The sequence below is a fragment of the Haliotis rufescens genome, unplaced genomic scaffold (genome assembly GCF_023055435.1).
Source record: "Haliotis rufescens isolate VD_foot unplaced genomic scaffold, xgHalRufe1.0.p SCAF_10, whole genome shotgun sequence".
In the NCBI taxonomy this organism is placed as follows: Eukaryota; Metazoa; Mollusca; class Gastropoda; order Lepetellida; family Haliotidae; genus Haliotis; species Haliotis rufescens.
Genome location: NW_025963780.1, coordinates 42,126,823 through 42,147,771, shown reverse-complemented (window position 1 = coordinate 42,147,771; position 20,949 = coordinate 42,126,823). Strand labels below are relative to the sequence as shown.

The 20,949-nt window shown below is 41.8% G+C and overlaps 1 protein-coding gene across 1 annotated transcript; it reads right to left on the bottom strand.

The window, feature by feature from the left end:
• Positions 1–307: 307 nt before the first annotated feature.
• LOC124146755 lies at positions 308–17,538 on the bottom strand. The gene is made up of 4 exons (XM_046517206.2): positions 17,201–17,538; positions 4,402–4,454; positions 3,296–3,396; positions 308–2,637 (listed from the first exon to the last, which is right to left on the bottom strand). The coding sequence occupies exons 1-4, from the start codon at positions 17,252–17,254 to the stop codon at positions 2,513–2,515; spliced, it is 333 nt and encodes a 110-aa protein (XP_046373162.2). The 5' UTR covers positions 17,255–17,538; the 3' UTR covers positions 308–2,512.
• Between the last annotated feature and the right edge of the window lie 3,411 nt (positions 17,539–20,949).

Below are 20,949 nucleotides of genomic sequence, written 5' to 3'. Positions count from 1 at the left end.
AATGATACGAGCTTTCATCTTCCACATACTAGTTTAAGGTATAGACAGGCATTCGAGACTCGGTGCTCTGTAGCTCACCTGAATGCCCTGGACTATTTGCAGCAGCATAGAACATGTAGTTGACATCCTAACAACCTGGGAGGGGCAGGTTAGCTATTATTGCAGCTGCAGCTACAAATCCAGATATTTGTTTTATTTGAAACTATGAGCCTTAATTTTCTTTTAAAGAAAAACACCTTGCAACAATGTTATTTTTGTTTGTCGGGCAATTTGTTTTAACAGTCTGAAGCATAATTGTTTGTTTTTCAATAATTTTCAAGGACAATTCATTTTGTTCGAGTCACGCTTGCTGGATTAAGTAGGCAAACGTCAGACTCTTCAAACTAGAAAATGTAATAAATTGATTTACTGGTTACGTGTAGAGGAGGCGATAGTACAGCACATATTCATTGCATACCAAATTCCACTGATGCAAATATATAAATTAGATTGTGAGCAAACATTATTTTTGCCGGCTGCTGTTTTGAGTGAGTGAGTGAGTGAGTATGGTTTTACGCCGCTTTTGGCAATATTCCAGCAATATCACGGCGGGGGACACCAGAAATGGGCTTCACACATTGTACCCATGTCGGGAATCGAACCCGGGTCTTCGGCGTGACGAGCGAACGCTTTAAACACTAGGCTACCCGACCGCCCCTGCTGCTGTTTAGAAGTAGCGCTTACCATCATAATTATACATTGAGAAATGACTGATTGATTTGGAAAATGAAAACATAAAGACAAAAAAAAATAGGTAAACACAAACTGAGATCGAGGTAACACAATACATTCTACCCCTTGACCGTGTGTTACTACAAATAAGCAACCCGCTCGTCACCAAGTATACATAATTATAATAAAATAAAAACTATGATCCTGATTTAAATTGCCACAATCGACATACAATTGATCTCAGATATCACGAAGTCAAAGCCTGACGAACATGCAGGCCGGCGTAGCTGCATCCAGTGTTGACCATTCGTCACCACTCGCCCCTTTCCGTAACCTGCAAGCTATTCGGCTTGTCCCGGAATAACACGAGTTGGTCACGAATGAGTGTTGACTGGCCTTCAAGCGTACATGAGCGTCACGTGACTGTTGAATGGGAATGTGTGGAGCCTCTTAGATTTTTCTTAAGACTTAATCATTCACGGGGACTCGGTAAAATACTAAGAACATTCTAAGAAGTTTTATAATTATTGTCCATGGGACCCGTTTCACAAAACGATCTTTGCGCTAAAACTGCCGTAAGTCATTGTTACAGAATAGGGGTTACGACAATCTTAGCGTTAAGATGGCTTTGTCAGAAAATACCCCAAAACAAAACAACAAAAAAGTTTTGTGAAGCGGGGAACTGTACTACACTTGCACGACATCAAGTTTATATAACACGGCCATCTGAAGTCAAAACAAGGTATGAAAATGTATTACGGGTAATAATTAAGATTTGAAATAAAAAAAATATATTTCAAATCAAGTGCCTTCTTTAACACTAAGTATTACTGGCAATGAACCGAGTATTTAGATCTCGTTTTTGACTTCGTTTAAAGACTTCATTGCACTAGGATTGTCCTATAAGCATCACACAGGCAACAGTGACCAAATGTTCTAGGCGATATTAGCACTACGACTGTCGTAATTCGATGTCAGAGTATGGGAGTTGCGATTGGAACTCTAAGATCGCTTTGTGCAAGAATTCTCATTTCAAATGTGCATTGTAGGCTCAAAAACTAAATTCCTTAAAATTTCAAACAAAACATTCCAGCAAAACTTGACTCCTTGTGTACCATTAAAGTTCTGCATCAACATAACGTGGAAATAACGACCGCATTATATGACTGCTGTTGAAATGGAAGATCGAGTACACCTTTTCACGCCTAGGTTGGCATTTGGTTTTTAAATTTCCTTTCAGGACAATATCCTTCTCGTTTCTCAGTGAAAAACACGTCTATGCTACAAGTGCTTATGTACACATTACATCTGTCATCTTTTTTTTTGAGAATAAGAAAACTCATTTTTATAACTTTGCTTGTTGGAAAATAATTGTCATGAGCATAAAAACAGTGTAATGCTAACGATAAAAAAATAAAACTTGTTCCGAAAACTAGAAATAGTAAAGGTGAACGCTTGTCACAGGGAGCAGTTTCTACCTCCGTTGCAACTGAAACGTGACGTACACGTGTCCGGGGCTTCGGTTAGGATGATGACGTTGTTATGAACCCTAATAACATGGCTGGAGGATTTCTGGTGAAATATATGACCCCCCATGCCAGTCTAACCTGCAGGCCCCATTAGAAAGGAACTTTCTTGATCGATCAGTTGAAAATCATGTCGATTAGGTTGGATGGAACTCTTGTTCTAAGAGAAAACTTTGATTGGCGATTTAAGACAGATGCCACGTCTGATTGGTTGATTGTAAATATCTTGACTCCTGATTGGTTGGTTTTGAATGTCTTCAGTCCTGATTGGCTGGTTATGGATATCTTGGTTCCTGATTCGCTGGTTTTGAATGTTCCTCGTTCCAATCGGATGTGTCGCTACCCCGGCTGGAAGTTCGGCCCCTCCGGCGCTCCTTGTTGATAGCAGACAGCACGCGCGCTGGAACACACAGTGAAACGATAATATGTGTTACATATTACCAGGAAGATGGTTTATCATACATTGAATAGTGATTTGAATGCGATAAACTAAACTTGGTATCACGATCCGTTACACATTCAAATGGGTTGACCTTGCAGGAACTACTGTAATAAGGATGTTATGCCTACTTCTGAAATATATATATTTTTTTTGTAAAACGTTTCGAAGAGGTCAAGTTAGGGTTTCTGAACGGCTGAAACTCATTTGGCTGTTCACTCTTGAGCGCTGTTTCTAAAGTAAGTGAAATTACGCCTAAAACAGTACGAATTATAAGAATGATTTTACGTGAGTAAAGAGATTATTATCCTCTCGAGTTTCCGTATCATTTATAATGCATTTATAAGAAATTAAAAATATGTCATGGTAAGATGCGTGATGTGGAGAATGTTACGGAAAGAAGCGAGTGGTGACGATTGTTACGGAAATACACGAGTGGTGCCGAATGTTACGGAAAGACACGAGTGGTGACGAATGTTACGAAAATACACGAATGGTGACGAATGTTACGAAAATACACGAGTGGTGATGAATGTTACGAAAATACACGAGAGGTGATGAATGTTACGGAAAACACACGAGTGGTAACGAATGAAGAAAAGATGCGAATATTACTCACGGGTTGCCGTGGAGTCAACAGCATTTTTCTTCTTGTTGCAGTGGTTCACGACACAGACGACGACGATGAACAACACCAGGAAGGCGCAGAAGATAGCAAACCTGCAACAACAACACATTATTACTTCACAAAGCTCTCTGTCGTTCTCTGTAGGACGACAATATGAACTGGTCGGTCCCTAAAAATACACGCTTAACACAGCCTGTGTATTTTCTGGTCAAATATGTTTTTCTAACATTATGACCTGACAAAAGCCGGAATATTGCTGAGTGCGGAGTTAAACAACAAACAAACAAACAAACAAACCTGACAAACTTGGTAGTGCATCCATACCTTGGACCTTGTGAACTGCGTTAAGTCAAAGTGCCTAGAATGATGCTCGGATGGTTACGATGTGTGACTTTAAAGGACTGCGTGTGATCGATCCCTGCTTGTGTTTGGTTTTGCTCATGTTATCAACCACTTATTTGAATAAATTATTTACAGGCCGCCATTGTTTTACACAGACTATATCTCCCTGAGGCATTAACCACCATTCACTTTCTCTATGTCTGAGGGGCGGTCGGGCAGCCTAGTGGCTAAAGCGTTCGCTCGTCACGCCGAAGACCCGGGTTCGATTCCCGACATGGGTACAATGTGTGAAGCCCATTTCTGGTGTCCCCCGCCGTGATATTGCTGGAGTAAACCATACTCACTCACTCACTCTATGTCTGAGCTTAACACGCACATAGTGATTCCGAGTTCAAATGCCCCCCCCCCCCCCCCCCCTGCAACCTAAAATATGCTTGTCGTTACCGCGCACATAGTGATTTCGGGTTCTATTGGCCCCCCTGCAACCTAAAATATGCTTGTCGTAAAAGGCCACTAAATTTGTTGGCTGGATAGACCGAACCTGTTTAATTACATTGCGCCTCGACGACATGGATGTTGTTCATACTGTCAACCACTGGGCGGTATTATCCCGAATCCATTATTTCAAAGCCGCCGTCCTATACCCGGAATATATATTGCTGAGTTCGGCGCAAAACATTACAAACCAACCAACCACCCCAGTCAGCCGGCTAGCCAGCTAGCCATTCATCCAACAAGCAAACAAACAAACTTACCAGAAGTACCAGGCTGTTTGGCAGGTGAAATTTCCGTCTGCGTCGATACAGGCCTGCAATACAGGACAAATCATGTAACAACAGTGTTGTTGAAGAGACACAATAACAACAAACACAGTTAATGTTGCAATGTAGACTTATTACCTCTGACTAATATAGCAACAATCAATAAAGCTCGTTTTAGGATTGCCAAACGCTAGTAATCATTGACCTTTGCTTTCTGAGGTGAAACTCATTACTATAGACTTCTATTTGTATGATTTAAAGCCTCACGTGTACCCCAATCTTTTAACGTCTTTTGGTATGACGCGGCCGGGGATCGAGCCCCGGACCTTCCGCTCTCCGGGCGGACGCTCTACCACTAGACCACGGAGGCGGTCTTTTCTTTAAAGGAACCTCAAGATATCATAACTAGTATGAACATAATCAGAACACTAATGATAAATCTGTGGGCGGTTGGGGAGTCTAGTGGTTAAAGTATTGGTTCCTCTCGCCAAAGGCCCGGGTTCGATACCCGATTAGTGTGGACACCGTAGGTCCGGACACTCCACTGTCCACCCGATCACTGTCAGGAACAGGTATGTACTATCAAATGGACATCCCGACGTTACTGAAATCTGGACAATTTAACTTGGAGAGGTGCCGTCCGCATTATGAGGGTTTCGTTGTAAAATCTACATTTTGGTTTACAAAATTGTAAGTATTGAAGAGATTTACCAATTGTCACAACCTTTAAACACATGTAAGGGATATGAATCAGTGAGCAATATCACGGCGGGGGACACCAGAAATGGGCTTCACACTTTGTACCTATGTTCGGAATCGAACCCGGGTCTTCGGCGTGACGAGCGAACGCTCTAACCACAAGGCTACCCGACCGCCCCTAATATGAATGAAGAGAGATTGTCACCATGTCTATTTTCTTGATAGGAAGGACTTGTCCATGTTACCGAAGTCATACGCTTTAATCTTAAATTTAGTCTCAGATACGGACCCAGGTTTTGGAAAAAATGTGTGTGTGTGTGTGTGTGTGTGCGTGCGTGCGTGCGTGCGTGCGTGCGTGTGTGTGTGTGGATGTGTGTGTAGATGTGTTTGTGTGGATGTGTGTGTGTGTGGATGTGTGTATGTGAATGTGTGTGTGTGTGTGGATGTGTGTGTGTGTGTGGATGTGTTTGTGTGGATATGTGTGTGTGGATGTGTGTGTGTGTGTGTGTCTGGATGTGTGTGTGGATGTGTTTGTGTGGATGTGTGTGTGGATGTGTCTATGTGTGTGCTGAGATATTGCGATTGGTTGATTTACAGACTTCCTTCGTCAAAAGATAAAAACACGTTTGTGTGTGGATGTGTTTGTTTGTGTGTGTGTGTTTGACACGTTTGAAGATTTTTTGTTTCAAGTTTCACAACTTCAATTGGACAATTATTAAACCTGTTGAAGTGTGTTCCCCCCACCCACACTGGATCCACCAAGAGGTCACGCGGTAATAGATTAATTTTACCAATTATTGATCCTTGGCTAAATAATTTATACCCGACCTCTTTGTTTGAGTGCTATCCGTTTAGCAACAACTCTCTTCACTTAAATGAGTCATGACTGTATTTATCCACCATTCGCTGTGCACACAACACACGAAGAGTCATTAGACCTTGTGATAGGACCTGCGCTAATATTGTATTAGTGTGCATCTCATCATTTAGCGTGTGGGAGGAAAACACTATCAGCATCACAAAAAACATGTATTGTTAGCCATTCATGATGTGCATGACGACCACGGTGCTGCTGAAGCTGTCGAAAACATCCACGTAATCAATATATACCAGCGGTTGCAACAGTGTAAGCGATAGGGAAATACCAGATTTTACCTCCATCCAGTTGACCAATAATGTATGCACGATGAAACATGTCACTGATTGGTGTATGCTATTTAAAGAACGCCGTTTGATTCTATAACGGTTGTTTGTTGTTTAACACCGCTCTCAGTAATTTTCCAGCTATATGACCGCGGTATATAATCGAGTCTGGATCAGATTGGCACCATAAGCATCGATCCACGCAATTCGGATACGATGACACGCAACCAACCAAGTCGACGACAAGCATGGGTTGCTGCGGTCGTTCTAACCGGGCATTCCCGCGGTGAAACCCTGATTCTAAAAAGCAACCCTTTGGATTACAGTCTTAGGGTTAAACTGTACGTAACTTTAGCGAGGGCAATAATACAAATCAATGAACTTTTGTGTTGGAACGCCATGTTTCCAGGCGATTGAGTAACCTTATGGATGAACCGTTGTATCGTCACGCCGAAGACATGTGTATATGGATTCCTTACACGGGTAGATGGATTCCTTAGATGGGTAGATGGATTCCTTAGATGGGTAGATGGATTCCTTAGATGGGTAGATGGATTCCTTACACGGGGACATGGATTCCTTACACGGGTAGATGGATTCCTTACACGGGTAGATGGATTCCTTAGATGGGGACATGGATTCCTTAGATGGGAACGTGGATTCCTTAGATGGGGACGTGGATTCCTTACACGGGTAGATGGATTCCTTACACGGGTAGATGGATTCTTTAGTCGGGGACATGGATTCCTTAGATGGGGACGTGGATTCCTTACACGGGTAGATGGATTCCTTACACGGGGACATGGATTCTTTAGTCGGGGACATGGATTCCCTACACGGGTAGATGGATTCCTTAGATGGGGGCATGGATTCCTTACACGGGTAGATGGATTCTTTAGTCGGGGACATGGATTCCTTAGATGGGGACGTGGATTCCTTACACGGGTAGATGGATTCCTTACACGGGGACATGGATTCTTTAGTCGGGGACATGGATTCCCTACACGGGTAGATGGATTCTTTAGATGGGGGCATGGATTCCTTACACGGGGACATGGATTCCTTACACGGGGACATGGATTCCTTACACGGGGACATGGATTCCTTACACGGGTAGATGGATTCCTTACACGGGTAGATGGATTCCTTAGATGGGGACATGGATTCCTTACACGGGTAGATGGATTCCTTACACGGGTAGATGGATTCCTTACACGGGTAGATGGATTCCTTAGATGGGGACATGGATTCCTTACACGGGTAGATGGATTCCTTAGATGGGTAGATGGATTCCTTACACGGGTAGATGGATTCCTTAGATGGGGACATGGATTCCTTACACGGGTAGATGGATTCCTTACACGGGTAGATGGATTCCTTACACGGGTAGATGGATTCCTTACACGGGTAGATGGATTCCTTTGTGGGTCTGTGGTCACTCTTACTCATGGACATGTTTGTGTGTCTGTGGTCTATTTCACTGATTGACATATCAATGGTCAGTCTTATAGATGTACTTGCCTTCGGGTGTGGGCAATTTTACGGCAACTTATGTCAACAGTTTATTTCCGTTATACATACATTGATATATCGGTATTTACATTGTGTGTAATTTTCCTTTTGAAGGTTCCATAAAAAAAACGTTGATATCATTTTTAAAGTCGTGACAGTTATCCGATACAATAATAACGATAATACTACCATGCAATATATTCTTTGACGAGTCACAATGAGATAGACCTGAAACTCGTCACAGATCGTCACATCAAAGCTCTTAATTGTTGTCAGAAACGGTGGCCATTAATATCAATGCACATTCTATTGACAAGAAAATGGCACACGGTGCATTCGGTATTCCTCCGCCGGTGATACAGTTATTATCCAATGAATGGTCTCAGGTATGTTCGATGTAACTGATCATGATGGACTTCAGGAACTGTTAATTTTAACGCTCGTGTAGAGAAAGCCATCGAGCAATGCACAAAGGCTGGGAGACGTAAAGTGACATGTGACTTAAATACAGCACAATGGAGCTCCCTTGCCGTGCAGTACACAGGACTTTTGTGTGGAAAAAGAGTTATATATATAGTTAAATAGTTCCGATAAAAATAGTTTGGTGAGTGTCGTTTGGGGATTATGCAGCGCTTGGATTGAACGCTTGATGACTACCTCTAGCGTAACGTTGAGTGGACTAACTAGCTCCTACTGAACCTGTTAGTTACGATATATAATGTCAAATAATTCAAGTTTTATTCATCAGATCATTCCAGATGTTTATTATAGCAAAATGATCACTTTGATCAAATTTTTTTATCGATGTCGTGCGGAATAAAAACTGTTAGTTTGGATTTGTGTGACACGCTATAGCAATAAACATTAAAGTAACGGTCGCACTAAAAGTCCTGGGTGACAGCATTGATATGAAGATATAAATACCAACATATGACTGCAGGTGGGTCTACTAAAATAGTCAAGAGCATAGGTAGCCTGCGTCGAGATCCACACGGCGAGACAGACACTCGACTTTATGCTTCAAATCAGTTTTGTTAATTTTTAATGTTTTTTAGCTTTCAACGGGTATTATTCTGTCACGGCGACGTGACCTAGCTGTATGTTTATTCTGTTCATTATTGTTTTATTAATGTAAATAGACGTGTTTAACGACTGTAGTTGAACGTTGCGTACTGGGATTATGAAGAAGGATCGATTGTGAGTTATCGGTGGGAAGAGAGAGAGAGAGAGAGAGAGAGAGAGAGAGAGAGAGAGAGAGAGAGAGAGAGAGAGAGAGAGAGAGAGAAACGGACAAAAGACTGGTTCTAGAGGGAAACTGAAATAACCAACAAATAATGGTCCCTGGAAGGGAAGACTGACCATGTAAGTGTCTGAAGTAAGCGCCGGTCGGCTATGCATGTCGTTGTATTAATCTCATTCTCATAATGCACACTTATGTTCTAACCTAGCTTCAATGAATATCGATAGAAAAAACACTTAGTCAAATACACTCTTGTACGTTGTCAATTCATTCAGACGACAGTTTGTCACGTATAGTCGTCTAGATCATTAAAATGTCACAACCCACAAATGGATAGCAATATATGCAACAATGAACGTACATATGGCCCTATACGTTGATATAATGATACGGCAGATAAAAAACGTTTTTGTTGTATATTTGTTGCGCGGTGTCCTCACGCTATGACAGTCGGGAACAACAGCCTTCCTAGCTTCAATAACGAGATTAGACTCCAGATTGCCTCATAATGAAACAGGTTCAGATACTTCCAATGAACTTATTTTCAAATCGGATGGTATAGTCCCAGAGGGCGTGATGTCAGACACTGGCAGGTCGGGTGACAGCAGACCGCCTCCGTACAGTTAGACAAGGAGAAAACTTATCACCTGTTCTATTTTTTGTTTCTAAATGACTTAGAAACATTTTTAATGTCCAAAGACTGTACAGGTCTATTAATTAACTCAGAAATAACACATTCCATGCTAGACTTATCTATTAAACTGTTTGCTCTTTTATATGCCGATGACACTGTCCTTCTCGCTTCCTCAAAAACGAATCACCCAAAAGCTATCAAGCATTTTTAATCATATTGCAAAATTTGGAAATTAACTATCAATATTGATAAAACTAAAGTTCTAATATTTGGTGGTAATAAACATGATATGAGTAAAGGTATTTATCTCCATGGTGTTCCTTTAGAATATGTCACTGAATACAAATATCTTGGTGTTATATTTGATAAAAAGTGTTCTTTTAAAGCATCCATTGCTAATTTATGTCAACAGGATACAAAATCCACGTATTTCGTACTACGTAAAAGCCGAAACCTTAATTTATCAATTCAATGCCAATTATATCTTTTTGACACAATGGTAAAACCAATCTTATTATATGGTTGTGAATTATGGGGTTTTGTTAATCTAAAACAAATTGAAAAATAATGTACATATTTGTTTCATGAGAAAATTATCACTTGTTAAAAAGAGTACCCCTTTATGCATGCTTTACGGTGAACTAGGTAGAGTTCCGTTATCTGTTGATGTTAAAACCCGTATGTTAACCTTTTGGTCGAAATTACTTACAGATAAATCCAGCAAAATATCTTCAATCATTTACTCCATTGTATATAACATCCATAATACAGGTGTTTACAACTATGACTGGATTTCATGTATTCCAAATGTTCTAAACAATATTGGTTTAAGTTATGTATGGTTGTCACAGTCTCCTGTTTCATCTTCCTGGCTCAAAGCAACAGCTCACTCTATTTTAACTGATCATGCTAAACAAACCTGGAGCTCTGAGGTGGAAAATCCAAAAAAAGTGTAGTCTATTCTCTCTTGAAACCACAATTTGAATTAGAAAATTATCTGACGTCCCTACCCCTAAATAAAGCTATACCTCTACTTTTATTTCGTACTTCATGCCACCACTTACCAATTGAAAAAGGAAGATGGAATGGGATACCTATTTGTGAAAGAAAATGTAAACTGTGTTTTATTGATGAAATTGGAGATGAATTTCACTATATTTTTAAATGTCCATATTTTACTAAAGAAAGAATTTTGTATATCCTACCTGCATATTTCTAAAAGACCTAATATGATTAAATTTCAAAGACGTTTCACTTATAAAGGGATATCTGTATTAAAAAACCTTAGTAAATTCTGTAAATATGTAATGCAAATTGAAAAATCTTCCGGCTAACCACATATCCGCTATTATAATGCGTATTTTGCTGTCATTTTGTACCTCATATGCCGAGGATCTCGGCCTGAGCGTAATAAAGTTCTGTTCTGTAGACTGGTAGGGGTCTTCCCAGTTAGCTCAAAACGGAAATTTTGGGGGATTACCGGTAAGGGGATTAGGGGCGGGGGATTATGGTCTGTTGCTGACAGATGAACGCTAGTTAGCCGGATTTAGCATTTGACAGTTGAATTTGGAGTGAAAACATCACCTAGAAAAGTGTTGATTACCAATCAAGTTGTGTTGTTGGGGTATATATCGTGAGTGACCGCGTCATACCAAAAGACGTTAAAAGATGGTACGGTTATAACGAACTCAAAGGGACTACTAATTTTAGTTCGTTATAACCGTAGTTCGTTATAAGCATATATATAGCATAATTACAGCAAATGGTCGGGACTAAAAAGAAAGTTCGTTATATCCGTCAGTTCGTTATAAGCGTGTTCGTTATAACCGTAGTTTACTGTACTTGTTGTTACCCTGTCTGGCGCTCGGCATTAAAGGGCTAAAACAAGGACTAGAAGGCTCGGAGTCAGTATACTGTGTCTGAGTGGGGTATTCATGTTAAACTGCGGTATGATATCTCAGTGGGGTAGCACTATAAAATCGACGTTAATCTGGACAAGTACAAGCAGAACACGCACACACACGCACGTCGTCATATAAGTGCAATAATCTTGAACGCGACGAGACGTGTGTGTGTGTGTGTGTGTGCGCGCGTGCGTGTGTGTATATGTGTGTGTGAACACACGTTTAAAGATTTTTTGTTTCAAGTTTCACAACCTCCGTTGGACAATTACAAAACCTACTGAAGTGTGCTCATCTACAATAGAAATTCTTTGATATAAGTTAGGAATTAGACGGAGATGATAAATGTCACTTCCAATACGAATCTATAGTGGTGACATTGGTCCAGGATACTTATCCTAACAGATTACATATATAATTGCATATTTGTCCACCAATAATCAGGGGCACGGGTGGCCCAGTCGTCTAAGGCGCCGTGATTCGCTGTGCAGAGTTGCGCCCCTTGGGCACGCCAGAAACCTATGATTGTTGGTTCGAATCCCGGTTCGCCCCGATTATGTTTCTAGGTTTGTCAGCACCATTCCCGTGCTCGTGGGTTTCACCGCAGTGGTAAAAGTCTGAGACCTGCATCACTTCGGGCTTTCCTCCCACATTAAGCTGATACGCCGCGATATAACTGGAACACTGTTCAAAGCGGCGTTAAACCCAACTCACTCACTCCACCAATAATCAAGGATAGTTCACAGGCTGTGTTCACAATTCGGGTCATATTTATGAGCGAGGTACATCAGCGTCAAGGGTAACACATTATGTTGTATATCGGTCACCTACCCAGGGCAAAGACTTGACCTCGCCAGACTTTCCTTTCATTTGTCAGTTGTGTACACAGCTGGTGATATTACCAAGCTTTAAACCTACACCGTTCATAACCGCATATAATCTTTTTGTTCAGTTATCGCTTGCTTCATAACAGGTCATATATCATTTATTATGTTAAGTAGCAGCAAGCCTTTTTCTGCTTTTTTCTGAATACGTGGCGCACTATTACTGTCTACAAAGGTTGAGGGATTTGTACAATACTGGGTTAGAGTCGCGCGTATATCTCTAAACCTCCCCTCGGTATGGGTGAGTGAGTGAGTGAGTGAGTGAGTGATTGAAAATTGTTTCCTTCTTTGTTCTATAATTTACTATTCACTGTAGTGAGTGAGTGGGTATGGTTTTACGCCGCCTTTAGCGATATTCCAGCAATATCACCGCGGGGGATACCAGAAATGAGCTTCACACATTGCACCATGCATGTGGGGAATCGAACCCGGGTCTTTGGCGTGACGAGCGAACGCTTTAACCACTAGGCTGCCCCACCGCCCCCATTGTTCACTGTACGTAATTTAATCAGTCAATCTGTTATTATAACAACATGTAAACACATATCTGTCATAGCATTAATAGAGACACCCCAGGAACAAAAATCCAAAAAATAGATACATATAAGTAATAATCTGAAATAGTGTGCCAAACAAAGGTTGAAATAGATACTCGAGATAGTCTTGACGCTCGGAACACCGGGAAGAGGGTAAAATACATCTCCGATTGTGTAATTTTTGCTCTTAATTTCTGATAGGTAACAGGAAGTGGTTCGAGGTAACGTGACATTGTAGCTGGCCACACTGCAAGCAGCTCCCAGAACCAGCTCGCGTTAGATTTAGTAGCCAACCATATATATGACACTTCAAAGTGTGAGAAATATACCACCGGGCAATACTTAGAAATACTGACATATTTCCGAGAACCTAATCTGAACATTGCCCCCCTGTGTCTGAGATGACCCCCCTCTGTGTAGAGCACGGCCATCCTGTGGGTTGTGATGGTGAGAGTAATATTTCACTGTAAAACATAAACAAACTTGATCTTACAGTGTGCAACTTCAGTCCGCCTAAAATATACTTGGTTATAATAGACAAGCACTTGCAATGTCCAAGGGTGGTGGCAACAGCGCCCTTACACGTATCATAGTGGCCTGTCGTTAGCGATACCACGTGTATCATAGTGGCCTGTCGTTAGCGATACCACGTGTATCATAGTGGCCTGTCGTTAGCGACACCACGTGTATCATATCATAGTGGCCTGTCGTTAGCGATACCACGTGTATCATAGTGGCCTGTAGTTAGCGATACCACATGTATCATATCATAGTGGCCTGTAGTTAGCGATACCACGTGTATCATAGTGGCCTGTAGTTAGCGATACCACGTGTATCATATTATAGTTGCCTGTAGTTAGCGATACCACGTGTATCATAGTGGCCTGTAGTTAGCGATACCACGTGTATCATATCATAGTGGCCTGTCGTTGGCGATACCACGTGTATCATAGTGGCCTGTCGTTAGCGATACCACGTGTATCATAGTGGCCTGTCGTTAGCGATACCACGTGTATCATAGTGGCCTGTCGTTAGCGACACCACGTGTATCATATCATAGTGGCCTGTCGTTAGCGATACCACGTGTATCATAGTGGCCTGTAGTTAGCGATACCACGTGTATCATATCATAGTGGCCTGTAGTTAGCGATACCACGTGTATCATAGTGGCCTGTAGTTAGCGATACCACGTGTATCATAGTGGCCTGTAGTTAGCGATACCACGTGTATCATATTATAGTTGCCTGTAGTTAGCGATACCACGTGTATCATAGTGGCCTGTAGTTAGCGATACCACGTGTATCATATCATAGTGGCCTGTAGTTAGCGATACCACGTGTATCATAGTGGCCTGTAGTTAGCGATACCACGTGTATCATAGTGGCCTGTAGTTAGCGATACCACGTGTATCATAGTGGCCTGTCGTTAGCGATACCACGTGTATCATATTATAGTGGCCTGTAGTTCGCGACACCACGTGTATCATATTATAGTGGCCTGTCGTTAGCGATACCACGTGTATCATATCATAGTGGTCTGTAGCAATATTATAGTTATTTTACAGTGGCCTGTAGTCAACAATATAAAAATTATTTTACAGTGGTCTGTAGTCAACACTATAAAACTTATTTTACAGTGGTCTGTAGTCAACAATATTATAGTTATTTTACAGTGGTCTGTGGTTAGCAATATAATACTTATTTTACAGTGGCCTGTAGTCAGCAATATTATAGTTATTTTACAGTGGCCTGTAGTCAGCATAGTATAGTTATTTTACAGTTGTCTGTTGTTAGAAATATTATAGCTATTTTAAAGTGGCCAGTAGTCAGCCATATTATAGTTATTCTAATGTGGCCTGTAGTCAACAATATTATAGTTAATTTACAGTGGTCTGTAGTCAGCAATATTATAGTTATTTTACAGTGGCCTGTTGACAACAATATTATAAATTTAGTTATTTTACAGTGGTCTATAGTCAACAATATTATAGTTATCTTACAGTGGCCTGTAGCCAACAATATTATAGTTATCTTACAGTGGCCTGTAGCTATACATTTGTATCATGGTGTTCTTAATTCAGGAATATCCTTTATATATCACGGCGGCCGTTCTTAACAACAAACATGTTATAATGTAAACATATTGTACCGCTAAATCCCCGACGGTGGCGCTTAAACAGTTATACGCTGATAACACTGAACGTATTCAACCTGACCTATATAAACGCATTGAGCAACACATGACTGTGTACCCCTCGACGTTCACAGATATGTCAGAGAGACAACACGCGTAGCGACTGAGAAACAGGTTTGTGTATTCCAAAAGAATGAAAGCATGTAAACGTCGTACGTCAGATTATGTTTCTATGTGTGTGTGTGTGTGTGTGTGTGTGTGTGTGTGTGTGTGTGTGTTATTCTCATAAAAGGTGTATTGAGGGTTTCCAAATGTTCATTTGTACCTGACTGCCTATTACACTGACCCGAGAGAATAGGGGAATAGGGGAATTTGAGACAGGTTGTTCTGGTTAATTGGCGGTGTTGTCCCAGGCTGTAGAAGATTGTTGTACGGGTGGATTTCATCTACGGGTAGATGCATCACAGCTGAGTCAAGGCCTATTGGGGCTGTGACCTCTACTTCTCTGGTCAGGTTGACACAATTACCTACCTTTCTCATACATAATACCAGAAACTCTATTATATGGTCTCTGATAATACGAGTAGGAATATAATATTTTTAAATTGTAAATGCTATTCCTTGCATTTGCCATCATCATCATCATCATCATCATCATCGTCGTCGTCGTCGTCGTCGTCATTGGGGCGGTCGGATAGCCTAGTGGTTTAAGCGTTCGCTCGTCACGCCGAAGACCCGGGTTCGATTGTGTACATAGGTACATTGTGTGAAGCCCATTTCTGTTGTCCCCCGCTCTGATATTGCTGGAATATTGCTAAAAGCGGCGTAAAACCATACTCACTCACTCATCGTCGTCATCATAATCAACAAAAACTACATCACCGAAATTCTCCGCAACATCGACAACGGCAGTGTAATTATCGACACATCAACACGAAGCTTTGTGTAAATCCGATGTCATCGTTTAGCTGCATTGTTCCAGCAATAAACAGAATATTCCAAAAAAGATAATAAATATGCTCTGAAATAGCTGACAACATTGACGATATTGATTGTGATGTTATGCGGGTTAAACAGCGAGGGGCTTTAAAAAGCAGGACCCGCAGAACACAGAGGATTCTTACGTAACCCGAATAGAGCTCACGCTAAACTCTTAAGCTAGTCAGCGATAAAAGAAAATCTCCCTCACAACCGCTGTTCATCAACGTGTGTTCAAAACCTGTCTGTATTTCTTGCGACTTTTGCAGGTCTGTACTCGTAATACAGCTTTCTTGGAAAGCATTGCACATTATTTCCCAGTAAATACTTGGCAACGTTAATGAATCAATATATACTACAGAAAACACGCTCAAGACACGCCCACTTCTGGAAGGATGTGTTGCAATACCCACAGCCATGGCAGATTAACTGTAGTCACTTGAAAAAATCGGTCTTTCGTTAACTTCTTTTATGTGCTATATATCTATATTCACAGGATTTTATGGCTGCAACATCAGCATATTTTGATATTAGATACTTGGGCAATGCGATCAAGATCATTTGAATAAATAAAAAGACTAATAGAACTATTCTCACAGTTCGTTTGGCCGGCATGTATTGTTTGTTCGGAGATTTGACAAAATCAATATTTTATCACGGACAAAGTGTGCAAGTGAGAGTTGTCTCATAACGAATGGAATGTTTGAAGGACAATGCTCTAAGGAGCCATAGGGGTCGATTTCTGAGTGTCCGTTACAGGCACAATGAGGTCCTGCACGAGGGGTTGGACCTTCACGTTGGTAATTTGAAGATAGGATATCTCCGTGTTAAACGCACAGACACGTATTTGTATTGTGTCTTCAGGCGTAACGCGAGATATCTGATGTCGTAATTATCTCCCATGTCTGCCAGTGGTGTGGCGTCAGTCTTACACGAAGAATATTATATGTATAATATACAGAGACCATATATGACATAAGCTATTTCACTCCCATGTTCACTCGGCACCTGCTTCTGTTAATAGGTCTGCTATCAGCGTTCAGTTAGTGTAGATCACTTATCAATTCACGAACGCTTTTATTGAGATCGATTAACGTCTGACATGTACATTGTGAACTAAAATTTATACTGACCTGTGAACGTGCTACAAGGACAAGCAGTATCCACTTGTCCAGAGAACCTGTCATCTGCGGTCACCTGGGGTCGGTTCACCCCTGCCTCACCCCACCATGTGAATCCACCCGACGTTACTCCCGACCGGGTAGCTACCTCTACTGTCAATACTATGTACACCCGGTTGGTGTGAGCGTCACTGCCCCCTAGCGGTAAATAGTAGCCTATGTTACATTGACAGCCCTCGATAGTACGAACTCGCCACAGACGTTGCTTCAATTTAAGTCTTGCTCCATATAGCTAATGATCCCTTTCGCGTCGTCCCTTTGTTATGGAAACGTGCTCGCTTGAACGACTGCTGAGCGATAATACCTCGCGCTGTTGTTGTACAACGAGGAGAAGGTTCAACACAGTGGAGTACTGAGGTGGCTCGCGCGTCGGATACCGCTTACCGATTTCTGAAATAAGTACAAATATTATGCTAGATTTGTTTGATACACAACTAACACCTGACATTACATAACGCCGATTATATAACATTCTATTTGAGTTTCCTCTGTGGGTATATAGCGTTAAAAATTGAATAATCCTACTCACTAACTCACTAAGGGAGTGACAGTAGAGATTAAAAAGATGAAAAAAGTAAAAATCGTTTCTGTACACCTCTGTACTGTGACACCTCTGTACAGTGTCACCTCTAAACTATGACAACTCTGTACTATGACACTTCTGTACAGTGTCCCCCCTAAACTATGACACCTCTGTACTATGACACTTCTGTACAGTGACCCCTCTGTACTATGCCACCTCTGTACTATGACGCCTCTGTACTGTGCCACCTCTGTACTGTGACACCTCTGTACTGTGCCACCTCTGTACTGTAACACCTTCTGTACTGTGACACCTCTGTACTGTGACACCTTTGTATTGTGACACCTCTGTACTGTGACACCTCTGTACTGTGACACCTCTGTACTGTGCCACCTCTGTACTGTGCCAGCTGTGTACTGTATCACCTTCTGTACTGTACCACCTTCTGTACTGTGACACCTCTGTACTGTGACACCTTTGTATTGTGACTCCTCTGTACTGTGACACCTCTGTACTGTGACACCTTTGTATTGTGCCACCTCTGTACTGTGACACCTCTGTACTGTGACACCTTTGTACTGTGCCACCTCTGTACTATAACGCCTCTGTACTGTGACACCTTTGTACTGTGCCACCTCTGTACTGTGACACCTTCTGTACTATGACACCTCTGTACTGTGACACCTCTGTACTGTACCACCTTCTGTACTGTACCACCTTCTGTACTGTGACACCTCTGTACTGTGACACCTTTGTATTGTGACACCTCTGTACTGTGACACCTCTGTACTGTGACACCTTTGTATTGTGACACCTCTGTACTGTGACACCTCTTTACTGTCACAACTCTGTAATATGACACCTCTGCACTATGACACCTCTGTACTGTGCCACCTCAGTACTGTGCCACCTCTATACTGTGACACCTCTGCACTATGACACCTCTGTACTGTGACAGCTCTGTACAGTGCCACCTCTGTACTGTGACACCTCTGTTCTGTGACACCTCTATACTGTGTCACCTCTGTACTGTGACACCTCTGTACTGTGACACCTCTGTACTGTAACATCAGTGTACTGTGACACCTCTGTAATGTGCCACCTCTGCACTATGACACCTCTGCACTGTGACACCTCTGTACCGTGACACCCCTGTACCGTGACACCTCTCTGCCATGACATATCTCTACCACGACACCTCGTCACCGTGACGTTTTAGTTGACACCAATTAACAAACACACCATTACTACCATTACTCCCATAATAAACACTCACGTGTCAGACATTAACTGTACGTAACCAATATCAATTAACCCCCTTTTACCCCCACTTGAACAAGTAAAGCTTTAATAAATGATACAAGAAAATATCAAGTATTTAATGGATTTGGATAAAATGATTTGACGAAAAAATAGAGATGAAGCCCATGCCTTCCATACATATGTATTAGGAACCATCCTGTGCTGATTTATCTTGTATGTACAGCCGCTTGTCGATGTTTACCTTTCCCCTAGCTACTGGTGTACGGCAGCGACATCTATTGACGGGGATTGATCGGTAGGTAAGGAACTGCGCGAGCGTGTTGTCGTCAGCGTTATCGCAACCAGATTTCAACATTTCTTGTCGATATTACGACAGGTCGCGCATGTTTTGATATGTTTATAAAATTACACAGCACAGAATGAAGAAATAAACAGGATGACTTAACAATTGACCTATGTTGACTCTCCTATCAAATGCACGCTGTGCGTGTGTGGCTGTTTGTACTTGTCCGGACTTATGCCGGTTTTGTAGTGCCAGCTCACTGAAATACTAGGCCGCAGTCCGTCATGAATACCCTACTCAGACACAGTATACTGACTCCAAACTGGAGAGTGCGTGTTTATCCCCTATGCCGTGCATATATTTCTGAAAGAAATATACGCCACATAACGTCTCTTTGACAGAAACACATAACGTCCTTCTGGCAGACGCATATGCTACATAACGTCTTTCTTAAAGAAGGATATTCCACATAACGTCTTTCTCATAGAAGCCTATGCTATATAACACATTTCTGAAAGAAGCATACGCCACATAACGTCTTTCTGACAGGAGCAATGCAACGATTTTGTGGAACGGAACAGCCTTTGATCTTTTGTTAGACAGAGTATGTCTAACCTTAGCATAATGGCTGTTATGTGCATTACTGTGCTGTTCAAGTGCCCCACATTACCAACATTCCACGAACAGAAAATGCATGCAGTATTATGACCCCCCCCCCCCCTTTTTATTTCGAAAAAAATCTTTATTTCTGTATAACATACCACCAAAGACAATAAATAGATCCTAATTGTGCACACACACACCCCCCCCCCCCCCCACCCCCCCCACCCCCACCCCCCCACCCCTTTTTAAAAAAAGCTGTATCCGCCCATGGGTAGCCTGGTGGGTAAAGCGTTCCCGACATTGATACAATGCGTGAAGCCCACCCTTCTGGTGTCCCCCGCCGTGGTATTGCTGGATCATTGCTAAAAGCGGCGTAAAACCATACTCACACACTCTAAAGTGTATACCTTTTTGTACCTGGCAGTTTATGTAACGACAGATACAACGATTAGATTCATTTCTGAACTGGGTTCACAGCTTATCGGCCAGCACCTGTATGTAAGTGAGTGAGTGAGTGAGTTGTGTTTAACGCCGCTTTTAACAGTATTCCAGTTATATCACGGCGTGTCAGCTTAATCTGGGAGGAAAGCCCGAAGTAATACAGGTCTCAGACGTTTACCACTTCGGTGAAACCCACGAGTAGGGTGTATAGTGCTGACAAACCTAGAAACATAATCGACGCGAACCGGGATTCGAACCCACAATCCTAGGTTTCTGGCGTGCCCAAGGAACGCAACTCCGCACATCGAATTACGGCGTCTCAGACGACTTGGCCACTCGTGTCCCCCTTGTCAGTATTAACGACGCATAGCACTAAAACACCACTACACAAACACTGCACCAGGAAGTCGGTATATCTCAACCAAAGTGTTTTAATGGTAATGTTTAACAATTTTACACGCACATGGCCATAACAAGGTGATGATTTGTTTGACGGATTCATTCTGTCAATGGTGAGGAGAGGGCGGTTGCAGTTTTTGTTCCTCTTCAAAATAGTAATCAAATAAAGTTATAATTCCTTATTGATGA